This window comes from Ambystoma mexicanum, chromosome 2p, assembly GCF_040938575.1.
Source record: "Ambystoma mexicanum isolate Mex_15411 chromosome 2p, UKY_AmexF1_1, whole genome shotgun sequence".
Classification (NCBI taxonomy): domain Eukaryota; kingdom Metazoa; phylum Chordata; class Amphibia; order Caudata; family Ambystomatidae; genus Ambystoma; species Ambystoma mexicanum.
This window is the reverse complement of record NC_090923.1, coordinates 482,695,129-482,709,265: the sequence shown is the minus strand read 5'-3', so window position 1 is coordinate 482,709,265 and position 14,137 is coordinate 482,695,129. Positions and strand designations below refer to the sequence as shown.

The 14,137-nt window shown below is 45.0% G+C and overlaps 1 protein-coding gene across 1 annotated transcript in view; it reads right to left on the bottom strand.

Annotated features, from left to right (window-relative positions):
* Positions 1-1,103: 1,103 nt before the first annotated feature.
* Positions 1,104-14,137, bottom strand: part of OGN (osteoglycin) — a 232,361-nt gene continuing 219,327 nt past the window's right edge. The window contains exon 7 of the mRNA XM_069643872.1: positions 1,104-1,638. Within this exon, the coding sequence (XP_069499973.1) occupies positions 1,468-1,638 (171 nt within the window). The 3' untranslated portion in view covers positions 1,104-1,467. The remainder of the gene's footprint in view (positions 1,639-14,137) is intronic.

Below are 14,137 nucleotides of genomic sequence, written 5' to 3'. Positions count from 1 at the left end.
CCTTATGGCTAAAGAACCTTAGAGTACCTCCCCCACCTGAATACAATAGAAACCATATCAGCAAATGTGTAATGCGTGCTTCCAGTATCCGCTAATCAACACCAATGCTTTAGCGTTCCGCTCCTACCTACCCCACTAACCCACTTGCACTACTCCCCACTTTTATAATTGCAGGGCCATGCTCAGCGAGGCCAACATTTTTGTCAGAGGGTGCTGTAAAAGACCACTTACCTTACATTATCTCATCCTTAAACGTATTACACTTTGGTATAGGTAGTCCAAGCATTAGGACCTGCCAATAATAGAGCAGGCGGTGCACTTACCTGTGTGCCCTACCTCCTATCGACACAGCTCTAGTGAGGCGAGTATCACAAGGAGGCATCAGAGGGGGATCCCCACACTACTTGAGGCTTGTGGCCTGCCTTTCTCAGCACCTCTTGACATACCCGTTTGGGCACCTGGCAGTCATCCATGGTCTGCAGGCAATCTCTGTCGCTTTCCTTTGGCAGACACAACTTTAAATGAATAAACCTACGTGTCACACCTCCAAAAATGGCTGCCTCATTTTCACAGAGCACATATGTGCTGCTTGCACTGTGGGGGAGTTGGGCAGGCACACTGGGATTACAGAAGGGGCCTATTTCCTGTGATGTGAACATCATCAAATGTGCCACCTAGGTTTTTGATTTTATATAATGGTGAGGTGATTGTCTTAATGATATTTGCAAGTGAATGACTAAGTATTTCTGCTCAATTTTCTAACACCAATATGTCCATGTAAGAAAATGAAAACGTTTTTTGATCATGCGATAAATGGAGAAGAGGCAGTTTGTGATGGTGATACTTCTCGATTGTCTTGGGTATCACAAAACAGACCCAAAAAGCTCACGCTTAGCGTCTGAATGAAAGAGAAAGTGGGGCAGCTGTTTCAGTTGTTGCCAACACAGTGCAATACCCTCCACTCCCTCAAATGAACTTGTGATGTGAATCTATATTTTGTAAAGGGGTTCATTGTTTTAATATTCTCATCAGACATGTATGTGCTTCCCAACCAGAACACTGTATCAGCCTCATGAACAGTGCAAATATGAAACATCAACCGATGCAAGTTATTTAAAATGTTTAATCTGTAGATAAAAAAGCACAGCTTTAATACAGATTTGCATACAGAACGTCAAGAAAACATACTTTAAGGCGACACAATCATAACATGTATTTTTACAAACAAAATAATTTGTTGGGGTTTTCGTCTAGCTAGCACCAAGAAAATATAATACTGGCTATGTTGAGCTCCACTAAGTTTGTAAATCTTTGCAGAGCATCCATGCAGTTCATTTTTACAGAAAACATAACGTGAAGAAATTTGATTAGAGTGCCAAAGAGATCCCATCAAACCAGTATACACAACGGCATAGATGGAGACAATACCCAACATTTGAACAGCTCTTCTGTTGTCTGCTGCAAATATTAAAAGTAAGATCCAATAGGAAGCATTTTCAGGCAGGTGAAGCTGTTAGGGTACTTTCCCAAAATCACTGGGTTGCCTTCCATTCTTATCTCATCCATTTTTGTGCGAACATAACGTGTGTTGTCCGATTTACAGAAAGTATCGTCGGTAATGGATGTGATATTGTTGAACTGAAAAACATGAATAGTGGTTATTCAAGCATGTGGTTAGTCATAAATAATGAATTCAACAAGCGTTTCAACCAAGCAATCCCTATTTGCATGTGGGAAACCATGGTCCATCTCATTGCTCTGCGAGCAGTACTGCATTCTCTCAATGTTATCTCTTCAAAGACTTTCTACAAGATTTCCATCTGTCCCATTTGAGGAGGTGTTTAGTGACACGGAGACCTGTTCCAATAAACTCCTCTTAAATTCTGAGCAGGCCAGGCAGCTCTTGAACCGCAATGGAGTAACTGATGTTGCAGTGATTCTATATTCACATACCAATCCTCATGTTGCTCCTGTGTGTAATTTGGCACCGGGGATCCGTTACGTTTACACTGGGACATAAGCGAGTCCTTGTTGACAAATTTTCATAATTTGCTCTGTGGGGTGCAAATGTAAAGGGCAAAAAATGGCATTCAAGCATGTATACCACATTTTGCTCTTCACATTTGCACTCCGTAGTGCAAAGTGAGTAAATTCTGCCTGTCATGCTGGCATGCCAGGCAGTGTTTACTTTCCATCGTGAGCACCGCTTGCAATCCGTACTCACAATTGAAATGAAATCCTTCCCAAAATGCTTTTCAGGGAGGGGTTCATTTCAATTGCACACGTTCTCTGCCATGCTTGCAAGGATTGTGTACAATAGATCCTTATGGGGTCTGCCTGCTTTTTGCTGGTGCATAAATCACGTGGACCCGTAGCGTTCTTCAGCATTTGCGCTGGCATGAAAATCCATGCTGGGGAAGATGCTGGAGCATTTGTATGGCAGAGAGGAAGTGAGCAGGGAAATGCAAGTTATGTTCTGCCCCTCCCCTCCGCCATACACATCCTGGAAAATGAGTTGTGGCGTGGATGCAAGGAGTTAAAACCTTACTCAAGGCATACATATCCTGGAACGATAACCTTTTATCAGAAAATAATGAATATGGTTATTCTAGGTTTTGATTATGTGGTTTTCTCAGTAAGACAAGTATAACTTTCTTGTTATGACTAAAATGTACACTGCAATTGGCTATTAGAAATGACCATCACATCTTTTTGAAAAGAGCCAGTTTGCAATGTTAAAACAATTAAATAATGCTTTTTTATACCTGCATTTCTAAAATAAACACAGCCACCACATTCTTCAAGATATCTGTTTTTTCCTTTGGCTGCAGAGCTGTCCACAAAGCCTGTGCAGGAGCTCCAATAATCCAACAAAGTACTGGGTCTCATTACAAGTTTGGTGGTGTGGGAAAAAAGTGGAGGTAATTCCGTTAGGGCCAGTTTGTTGGGCGGTAACAATTACCTCAATTTTTTCTGCAATGCCAAATTAGACGTTTTGGTGGAAATACCACCAGCGGAATCACTGAGTGGTAATTCTGCCGTTTTCTGGAAGAAATGTAAAGGATTTACCTCCAGCATAATCCTGCAGGTGAATCCTCCACTTTTCATCCACAAATCGGTGGCATTATGACTTGGTAATTCCGGCGGTTGTAATTCTACAAAAATGCCATTATTGGGGACTAACACCACTCTACCACCACTTGTAATCCCTTGGTAAACCCACGGACCAATTGATGATAACCAATTTTGGCAGTATTTCAGCTTAATTTCATCCAAGATACCATCAAACTCGTAATGTGGCTGAGACATTGCGTAAGAGAGAGAGTGACAGAGAAAGATATCAAGAGAGCAAAAGATAGAGAGAAAACAAAACAAAGAGAGAGAGAGAAACTGAGAGCGAGAGAAAGAGCGAGAGAACGACAGAGAGAGCACAGTAGATCAGTGTATGATACTCCTAGTGCAGCTAGTTTAATAAAACCAATTAAAAACCAATTCATCATTACAACCTAGGTTTGACTCCAACTGTCAAACTTGCGCTATCGGAAGTAGGGTGCATAAATACCAAGACATCTAATCGGGAAACCAACAACATTTTTTAAGCAAGTTTTATATTTGGGGAATAACACAGGGAGAATGCTGAAGCTTAGATGCTAACAGAGTGTATGATCACTAAGAAAAAAGGCTTCATTTACACATTTTGTGGAATGTCCAGGATGCAGGCCTGGTGAATGTTACCTTTATGGCTTCTAAATCAATATCACATAAAGAAGACCAATTGGTGACATTTGTAAGATGGACTTACACGCAATATGTCATTTGTGGCCATGACACCCTGCCTCTTGAAAAGCCAACTTCCACTTATTGATTTTTCTCCTTTGCCGATATATGCCTTGTTTAAATCCAGTGTTCTGCTGTTTGGCACTACACATACACTGCACTGCCTACATTGACAATCTTAATTCATAACAGACATGTTGCTTATCTACTGTACTGCAATGTAAGCAGAAAGTGATGTGCTGTGCTGCGTGTAAACTAAAATACTCTTCTATCTGCTACCCAATCAGAGCATTGGTAGTGTAGCAGATCAAGCACTTTGAAAAAGGGAGAAGCATTGACAGTGAAGAACAAACCTCTCTGGTGCTTTACCTTTTTATTTGATGTGAACTGTTTTACCTTAAAATATCCATCATTGCCTGCAAATAAAATACTACCACTAATAATAATAATTATATAATAATAAGGATACCTCTAATAATAATTTAAAAAAATTATTTTACATTTGAAGTAAAATAGCCAACTACCTGAGAATCCTGTAGGTTCTGCTTACACCATGAAGACAGAATCAGATTAAGAGATTGGCAGACTTACTGTGTTTATTGTAAATTGTTATGATTTAAAATATCCTAATTAAAAAAGTAGTGTTTGATTAAAATGTGCACTCTTTGCTTCCAAGACAGATAGGCCTTGCCCCAAAAAATGAAAGGTATAAAATACAGGCTCCATTACAGGTTAGCACACAAAACAGAGCAGCCAAGGGAGCTGGGCTCAATCCCCTCCACCCAAAGCTCTGCTGATTGTTTTTTCATATGACTGGGCTGCATTTCATGCATGATTGGTCTGTGTGATGTGTTTTCTCAGGGAGTGGTGGCATTGCAGTTTTGCCTTTCCCATATGCTATTCCAATACTGACTGACTATGGAATCATGTGTTAACCTCCTTTAAATGCAGATCGTTGCATTTAGGTTGTGGGCTCTTGTATAAAGTGTGGATTCATACATTTTATTAATTATTTTGAATTTGTAATGTGCTCATTGCAAAACAAGGTCACTTTGGGTTACATGGAGATAAGTAGGCAACGGAAGGGGGTTGAGAAATTTCAATAGGGTAAGACGAAGAGTTGTGTCTTTAAGGATTTATGGAGGTGAAGTGTTAAGGCATATTATTTCAATTTTTATGAACCTGAACAGCTCTTAGACAGAATTTCCCTTGTTTTCTTACTCTATACTGCCAACACCAATGTATAATTGGTTTGTTACAGAAAATATTATAGGGGCTCATTTAGAGCTTGCTCCTTCTGCTAAATTCTTGCTTTTACCCTTGCGTCTTAACTTTCTTTTATTCCTCATATTCATTATTTGGTCAAATCTGCTATCATTTATTTTCAATAGAAGCTGTACTTTTTTCTGTATTTTGCTTATTTGTTTGTACTAGTTCAATCATTAGTTCTGTCACAGATTGATTTTTCAAATCCTGTGTTAGAGGGGCTCCTCAAACTATATTGGTTTTGTTCAAAGAGAGTTTCATGCGGCCGCCCAACTGATATGGTGCCAAGAAATTTTAATGGATCCCTCCCTTATTAAAACGTCTGTGTTGGCTGCCACTAGAAGCCACAATTTCTTTTAAATTCATTTGTATTTCTTAGGAAGCTATTCACTTTTAGACTCCTATATATCTATCTGATAAATTGAAGATCTCTGTGGATTCGCTATTATGTCTCAAAGTCCCTAGGTTTAGGTGCTCTCCATCCATTAAAAGATCACTCTCTGGTGCTTCAGTTTCCCATTGTGTTGCGCAAAGGCTTAAAGACCTAGTTATGGAGCTCCGTCATTTAGATTTTTTTTCCTTAGATCTTACTCTTGATGTATGCCGTTTTTCTATTGTTGTACTAGTTCTGCCTTTTTATTATAAGTTTGTTTCGTTTTATAAATGTATTGGATATTGTATAGGTTTTACTGTACAGCGCTCTGCTGCAGTTGCATCTTTTTTTGCGCTTTATAAAAATGTACTATAAAAAAATAAATAATATTTCTCTCCTACCTCTATCAACAGCAACCTGATGACTTATTAATGTCGTCTCTATTTTGCTTACTACGTTTTCTTTTGCAGGAGACTTCACTTATATATTAGTGACGTTTTGCTTTTGGAAATGCTTGTTTTCACTGAACTTGTTTTTTAAACAAGCGCAGACAGTATTAATAAAACTGCTGTCCGGCAATTTTTCGTGGCAAAGGTTATTCAGAACCATGCGAATGATGAAACTAATGTTGTCCTACTTATACAAAGGATCACTTGAAAGAGTATGAGGAGGGTTTTAGGCACCTGTGTGAAATCATTGGCTGTTTTCTTTAGAAGGAGATTGAAAGAACTGTATCACTGCTGAAATATCTGCAGTAATATATTTATTGGATTCAAGTCGCAAACAGACTAATATGCTATGCTCGGCGAGCGCTCCGTTTGAAATGGTCCACTTCAAGATAAGCCAGACTTTGCAATGCTTTGGTGCAAAAAGAAACCTTCATCTTCCTGCTGCAAAATGTTCCTCTTAAGCGTTCTGGACGGTATGTGTACAGCACTGTGAAGTAGGTTATATAATTTCTTTCTTTTAGTCATTTTCCATGATAGTAAAAAAAAAAACGTACTGTTAAAACTGCATGAGAGGTGAAACATTTCAAAAGAAGGTATCAAATCATGACAAATGGCAGATGGACTACAGGGGCTGTACGCTGGCATGGATGTTTACGTATACTTTTTTAAAAATGTTATTTATTTATTGGGTATTTATAATGCGCCTATACAGCAAAAGGTGTTTCAAGGAGAAAGGGGGGGGGGGTGGTCAGGGATTGTATCGTTCAGATCGTGCAAGTGCAGTAACAAGAAGTGCAGAGGAGAGGGGAGGGGAGGAAGTGCCGGTCACGGCGGAAAAGGGCCCTTGAGTAAGGCGAGTGCTAAGGGAGGAGGCCAGGTGGACAAGTGTCATGGGACTGCAGAGAGTGCAAGGGAAGAAGGTGCATGTGCTGAGAGAGAGGGACGGCACTGGATGGGCTTAAAGGGGTACAGGCCCAGCCAATCTAGTGCAGCGGGTACGGAGCCCGGAAGGGCAAGTGCAGGTTAGGGGGGGATGGTCAGGGGAGAGCAAGGGCAGGGGTAGACTGGCAGAGGAGGGCCTTGTGTCCTTTATGAATCAGAAGGAACACGGCAGGCAGTCAAAATGAGGCAGGGGGGCATTTGCTGCTGAGGGGGAGAGGGAAGGAGAAGGAGAAAAGGAGGATCTTGAGAAGCTTCTGGAACTTAAGTAGATCCGGCTCAAGTCTGAGAGGGGTAGGGAGGCCATTCCAGGGGAGGCACTTGCGGAAGCGAGAGATCTACTCCCCACTCTCTGCTTGGAAACGCGTCTGATCTGCAGAAAGTTGGAGTTAGAAGACCGAAGGGCTCTAGCAGGGAGGTACTTAGGAGGAGAGAGTTGGATGTAGCGGATTTGCAGGCCCCCGAAAGCCTTGTGGATGATGCAGAGGGAGCCAGTGGAGAGATTTTAGGCTGGAGAGATGCAGCCCCTAAGTTTGAGGCCAAAGATAAGTATTGCAGTCCTATTCTGGATTAGTTGAAGGGGGCGAAGGGAGGATTTAGGCAGATTGAGGAAACTGCTGTTGCAGTAGTCCAGTCTAGAGAGGACCAGAGCTCTGGAGACATTGAGTTTCTGGAGGACGGTGAGGAAAGGGAGAATGCCTCTGAGGAGGTGCAGCTAGAAGTGGGCCTTCTTGGCAAGGTCTGTGATATGAGGAGAGAAGGAGAGAGAGGAGTTGAAGATGACACAAAGGTTTGTTGCCTCAAATGAGAGTGAGGGGAGGGGGCCCATGGAGGGCAGCCAGAGAGTATGAGGGAAGGAGCGAGCTGGAGTCCCAATGAGAAGGATCTTGCTCTTACTGGCATTAAGGCAGAGATTGTTAGCAGCACACATTGCCTGAATAGCAGTCAGACAGTCAGGGATGACAGAGGAAGAAGAGGAGCCAGTGGAGGGAAGCTTGAAGGAGAGCTGCGTGTCATCCGCATAACACTGGAAGTGAGGAGAGAAGGTGCAGATCAAATAGGCTAGAGGGGCAAGGTAGATGTTGAAGAGCCACGTCAAGAGGATAGAGCCCAATAGGATGCCACCGGTGGACGGTGTGATGGAAGAGAGATAAGGGCCCAGTTGAACATGGGATGGTCGGTCAGTGAGAAAGAAGATCAACCAGCCCAGTGCCAGGTCCGTGATGCCAAGGCTATCACGGAGCCGGTCTACAAAAGTGGCATGATTGACTATGTCAAAGACAGAGGAAAGGTCAAGAAGGATGAGAATGGAGTAAGAGTTGCTACTGAGATTTGAGAGCAAGTCTTCGCGAGTGCTCAGGAGTGTAGTTCCTGTGCCTCTGGCTGCTTTGAAGCCATACTGGTGGTAGTGGAGGCAACAAACAGATTCATTGTGGTGGAATAGCTGGGAGATGACCAGCTTATCCAAGAGTTTGCCCAGGAAGGGGCTAATAGAGATAGGGCAGTAGTTAGCCAGGCAGGAGGGGTCAGCAAAAGGCTTTTTAAGGAGTGGGTACACATGGAGTTCTTGAGGAGGGGAGGGAAGGAGCCAGTGGCAAAGGGTTGGTTGCAGAAATCAGCCAAGGCTAGAGCAAGGGAGGCAATGTTTTCCTTGATAGTTCTGGAGTAGCAGTGGACCACCCATTTGAAGGGGACTTTTTTTTTTGTTGAAAATTTTATTTTAAATCAAGGAAGGTTGACAAGCATACATCATAAATAGTAGCAAAGACGTGTTAACCCCTAGCCCCCTCCCCTCGGGCCCGTCCCCCCTCCCTCCACTCCCCCGCCAGGCCTACACTCTCTGTGCCCTCCCCTCTGCAGCCCCACAGTTTATGTGTCCCCCTCGGGTTCCTCCCGGGCTCCCAGGGTCCAACGGGCATTGATAGGCTTATAAGTCAGGGCGGGAAATCGCTGGTCATATTCCAGTACCGGGCCCCAAATTTTCTGGAACCGGTGGAGGACCCCGGCCTTTGCCGCCGTCACCTTTTCCGCTATCAGTATGTCCCATAGTTTTGTCCACCAATGAGCTAAACAGGGGCCGTCCGGGGACTTCCAGTGGCGGGCCAGCACCGATTTCCCGGCTAAAAGGCATTGGGTCAACAGTTTTGCCCAATTCCTGAAGCGTGTGTAGGTCGCCGGGACTGGGACCCCCAGCAGAACGGGGCCTGGCTCCAGTGGAATCATTGCCCCCGTGATCTGTGTAATTGTCCCCAGGCATTGTCTCCAAAATCGCTGGATATTCGGGCACGCCCACCACATGTGGAAAAAGGAGCCTGGGTGGCCACATCCTCTCCAGCAGGAGGGGTCCAACCTGGGATTCATGTGATAGAGCCTAAGAGGGGGGTAGTACCACCTCCGCATGATCTTATATGCACTTTCCCTATTGGAGGACGAGGAGTGTGCTCGGGTCCAAATGTCTACCAATGTTTGGTCTTCTATCGGGTGCCCCAGGTCGGCCTCCCACTGGGCCATGCAGCGGGTTCTCTCAACCAGGAAACCGCCCAAAAAGCATCTGTAAAAGGTAGATATCCTACCTCGAGATGGGGGGTCGTTGAGCGATAGTTCCAGTGAAGTCGTGGCGCGCGTTGCTGCTTGTAGGATTTGGGGCTGTGAGCACCAGTGGTGCAGCTGTATGTAGGTAAATCTGTCCTTTTCCTGAAGTTGGAACTTCTCCTTGCATCGTTCGAACGTGCATGGCGCGTTCCCCTCGTACATCTGCTCCAGGGTCTCAAGGCTTCCCTTTATCCAGAGCTGAGAATTGCGTGGATTTGATCCGGGTGAGAAAGCTGGATTGTGGAAAATCGGCGATTGCGGGTTCAGGCCTCTTGGGACGCCCTTCCGTTTTAGTGCCCAGTCCCAGACACTCAGGGTGTGTTTGGTTGCCCGCAGGAGGTCACCCCAATGTGTCCTGAGGGGGGCCGGGATGTGTGGCAGGAATCGCAGGGGTTGGGGCAGCCGTGACCGTTCCAGTTCTACCCATCTGGGGCGGTTTGTGAGTGTTTGCTATGCGTGAACGTGTGCCAATTGGGCCGCCACTCTGTAGGCCTGTAAGTCCGGGACTCCGAGCCCTCCCATTTTGGAGGCCCCCAGTAGGGTTTTGTAAGGAATTCTAGGTTTTTTACCCCTCCATATGAACTTCACCATTTTCTTCTGCAGGTCTCGAAGGGCTGGTGCGGGGATTGTCACTGAGAGGGAGGAGCAGGCATAGAGAAACCTCGGGAAAAGGTTCATTTTGCAGGCTGTTATTCGCCCCATTAAGGAGATCTCCTGGGTCGTCCAACGTCTCAGGTCTCCCTCCAGTTCTTTAAATAGCCGGGGAAAGTTGGTCTGGTACGTTTCTTTTTTGAAGGGGGGGCCAAGGGAGGCCTGAGAGTGGGCGAGGGAGAAGGGAGGGGTGTAGAGGAGAGTGAGGACAGGATGTCCTGAGTTTTAGTTATGAAGTGGGAGGCCAGTGAAGTGCAGAGGGGCATGGTAGGCAGTGGAGAGGTGGAGACTGCAGTACGATTGGCGAGTTCCTTGCAGATTTTGAACAGTTTAGCCATGTTGTTAGTGGCCCCAGAGATGCAGGCTTGGATATGAGCCTTCTTCTATGAGTGGATGGAGAATCTGTATTGCCTTTGGAGCAGGCGGCAAGCCAGTTTGTCAGAGGATGTGCTCAAAGCCTTCCACTTGTGCTCATCAGCTCTGCACTTGCGTTTCAGAGATGCTAGGTTGGAATCATACCAGATGTTGCACTTGGAGGCAGGGTTCATGTAGATCCTCATGACAGGGGAAAGGATGTCTGCAGTGTTAGAGATGGAGATGTGAAGGTTAGCAAGGTCTGTGTCAGTGTGAGAGTCAGAAGTCGGAGTGAAGGGGGGGAATGAAAGTGGTGGCAAAAGAAGCAAATGACATTCACTTCATCTGTTGAATGATGGAGAGGAACCAGGCAGTGTTGGCGGAGGCTTAGGTGGGGGACCCAAGAGATCAAGGTGAGAGGACAGGAGAGCATGATCAGACCAGGAGAGACCAGAGAGTGTGGGTACAGTGAGAGCGGTAGCGTGGGGTAGGGTGGATGAGTGTGGGTAGGTTGAGAGGGAGGATGAGAGAGGATATGGAGAAGGTTTAAGGTATGTGGGTGGAGGAATAGAGGCGGCAGGGTGGGTTTGGAATAAAGGGTGTAGGGTGCGTGGTAGGGTAAAGAGGGGGTAGGGTTGAGTAGAGGAAGATGTGGTAGGTTGAGTGGTTGTAGAGCGTGGGGGTAGGGTGGGTGGGGATAGAGAGCGAGAGTGGATATGGTGGGTTGATGGAGATAGAGAGAGGGGGTGGATGGGGATAAGATAGAGTATGTAGGGTGTGTTGGTGGCGCTAGAGAAGGCAAGGGTAGGATGGCTGGGGGTTGTAGAGAAGAGTTGGTAGTGTGGGTGGGGGTAGAGAGTTGGGTAAGGTGGGTGGGTTGGGGTAGAGAGCGTTGGGTTTTTAGAGAGTTGGGTGGGTAGGGTGGGTGAGCGTTGAGAGTGGGATAGGTTGGGGGTAGAGAGTGGGGTAAATAGAGAGAGTGGGGTGAGTGTGAGTAGATAGAGTGTGGGTGGGTGAATTAGGTTAGAGAGTGAAGGTACAGTGAGTGGGGGTTGGGTGGGTGAGTGGGGGTATAGCGAGTGCGGGTAGAGAGTGGGTGTAGAGAGTGGGTGTAGATATTGGGGTAGAGAGGGTGGGGGGAGTGTCAGAACAACATCTGTACATTCTAGTACCAGTAGGCATTGGAGAGCAGGTGGCTTGTGAAAAGACAGATGCAGAATGTAGATATTGGCTTAGTTAGGAGCCAAGTAAATCAACCTCCAATCACCTTATAACGCATATAGGCCGACATGCTGCATATTTAAAGAATATTTTTAATAATGGGAGGAAAGGCAGAGTTGCACAAAAGCAAAGGAAAATAGCATTGTTTTTCTAGAACTGTGAAAGGTAGCTACCATGATTTTGACCAATGGAGGCCCTCATTTGACTTTTGAAACATTACAGTACCTCAGTTCACCACTTCTTCTATGAGTACCGTTCCCTTAGCATGGAAAGAATTGGGTGCTGGGTACATGCAAGATTCAGTCAGTTCCCCAAGACTAATAATTCACTGATATTGTACACCTTGTTAAATTACTCAATGTTAAAAACTGTTTTCCATAACGCAAATTATTTTCTTTTTTTGTGGTGACAGAACGGTTTGGCTGTTTTTCAGGTTTTGTTGACCAGTCATATTTCGATAAATAATTGAATCATACTGAAAAGGGAATGAAATGAAGAGATTGGCATAGTTACTGTACAGGACCTAGTAGTAATGACATGCCCCGTACACAAAGAATTATTAGCATTGGGCAGACAGGCAGAGTTATATACAGTCTAAGCAAAAGGACATTAGTCTTCTGGGTGTGCATAATATTTGTACCATGGTGATTTTACAGTGCCAGTGTTTGCCAGTTCCGCTTCAAATATTGGTCACCTATGAGTGATTGAACTGGATATTGGGTAAATGTTTGAGTTTAGGCCTCACCGAGTATTCCCTATACTATTAACTCCTTGATGATGTATATCTTGTTAAATGACTCCATTGGCAAAAATTGGCAAAAAATTCTATGTCACAAATTGCTTTACTTTTATATGGTGACAGCATGCTACTGGCAATTTTGTTTTTCTTGGCTAATCACCATCTGTTTAGGTTGCAAAGCAATTGATTGTACTTAGTAGTAGTGGCGGGGCATTAATAATATGAGTACCTTGATGTTAAGGATCCAACGTTGCTCCTGCAGCGGGTTGCTTCTGTGACAGGGGTAAGGGTATGACACTGTCAAGAAAGGCCAAGGGTCCCTCTTAACCTGTGGTAGCTAGCCTACCAGGGAAACAACAAAGCCAAACCTACCTGAGAGGGGATGTGGAGGAGTTTAAGGGGGCCCAAATCCACAACTCCCAGGTATGCCTGGAGCAGTGTATGAACATTGGTGCCTCTTCTCTGTCCCCATTTCTATCTGCCTCTGTCCTGGCCAGGTCGCTTTTTTCTACTCTTGGAGGTGGTTCCCGAGAAACTACAATGACCATTATGCACCAGACTCCTCAGGGAAAAGAAAGATCAGGGTCCCAGGACGAAGCACGTTGCAGCGAAAAATTACAAGTACCACAATTCACCTGAACCTACGAACATGACACGGCCTGAAACAGGAGGAACAGTGTGGCTACCTAAATGGGGCAGCTATGGTGGAAGAGGAATTAGAAAGAGACTGCCCATGAATAGGGGAGAATTAGGAATCCTCCCCAAACTCTGCTGGACCGCTGACTTACCAAGTGAAGGGGCTACACAGAGAACAAATAGCCACTGTGAGTGCATGTACCACATATCAATATGGAGGCTAAAAAGGGAGCAGGCTTAAAGTTTATTATGAAGACTTCTAGGGGAATAACCAAGCCCACAAGGTTGATAGCTCTGACAGAGATTGGCCAAGGATAGCAGCTGACTGGGGGAGTCAATGGAAGCTTTAATGCAGGAAGGAGAGAGCTCCAAAAGTCAGCACAGTTTGCTGAAAGTGAGAGGTGCTTGGGTGAGGTTAGTGGAGCTGGGTGAAGACCAGGAGACCATAGAGGAGACGTTTGGGGTATTACGAGAGAGTGGCGGTAAGAGAGTGGTACCAATTTGGCAGTTTGTGTGTGACTGAGAGATTGATTGAAGGTAGTTTTGGAGGGAGAGCATGATGGGTTTACGAGTAGAAGTGTGTGTGAGAGAGAGAAAGCATTTAGGCCATCCCTGGCAAAGGGATGGACCAGACCGTAGGGGTTACTCTGGCTCTGGTGAATTAACAAAGCAGTAAGACTTGTTATAGTAGAAAGACTAGGTTAGGGAGGTGGGATCCCCATCAAAGTTTAAGAGATAGCAGCACAGTGAAGTCACCTAAACTACTAACCGAATTGCCCGTATTTATAAAAACATTCTTTGTAAAAAAAGAAAATGAAATCATATTGGATTTGTCTTGTGCATTTTAGAGCATCTTCACACTTCCCAGGTGAGGCTTATAACCTCTACTCTACCAGTGCTGTGGTAAAAATGTGTGAAACAAGGACAGAACATCCAATTGTAGGCCCTGTTGCATGGCATTGAGATACCTAGTGGCAAAATGATAGACAACATATTGCACAGGTGTTTCAGCTGTGTACTGGGGATATTTTGCGGTCAAAATAGTTGTGATAGGTTTTGAATAAACTGTCACTTCCAGCAGTATGGACAAATGTCAATGCCAACTACAGTGGATGCATGGCAGCCTGCCCACAGTAGAGG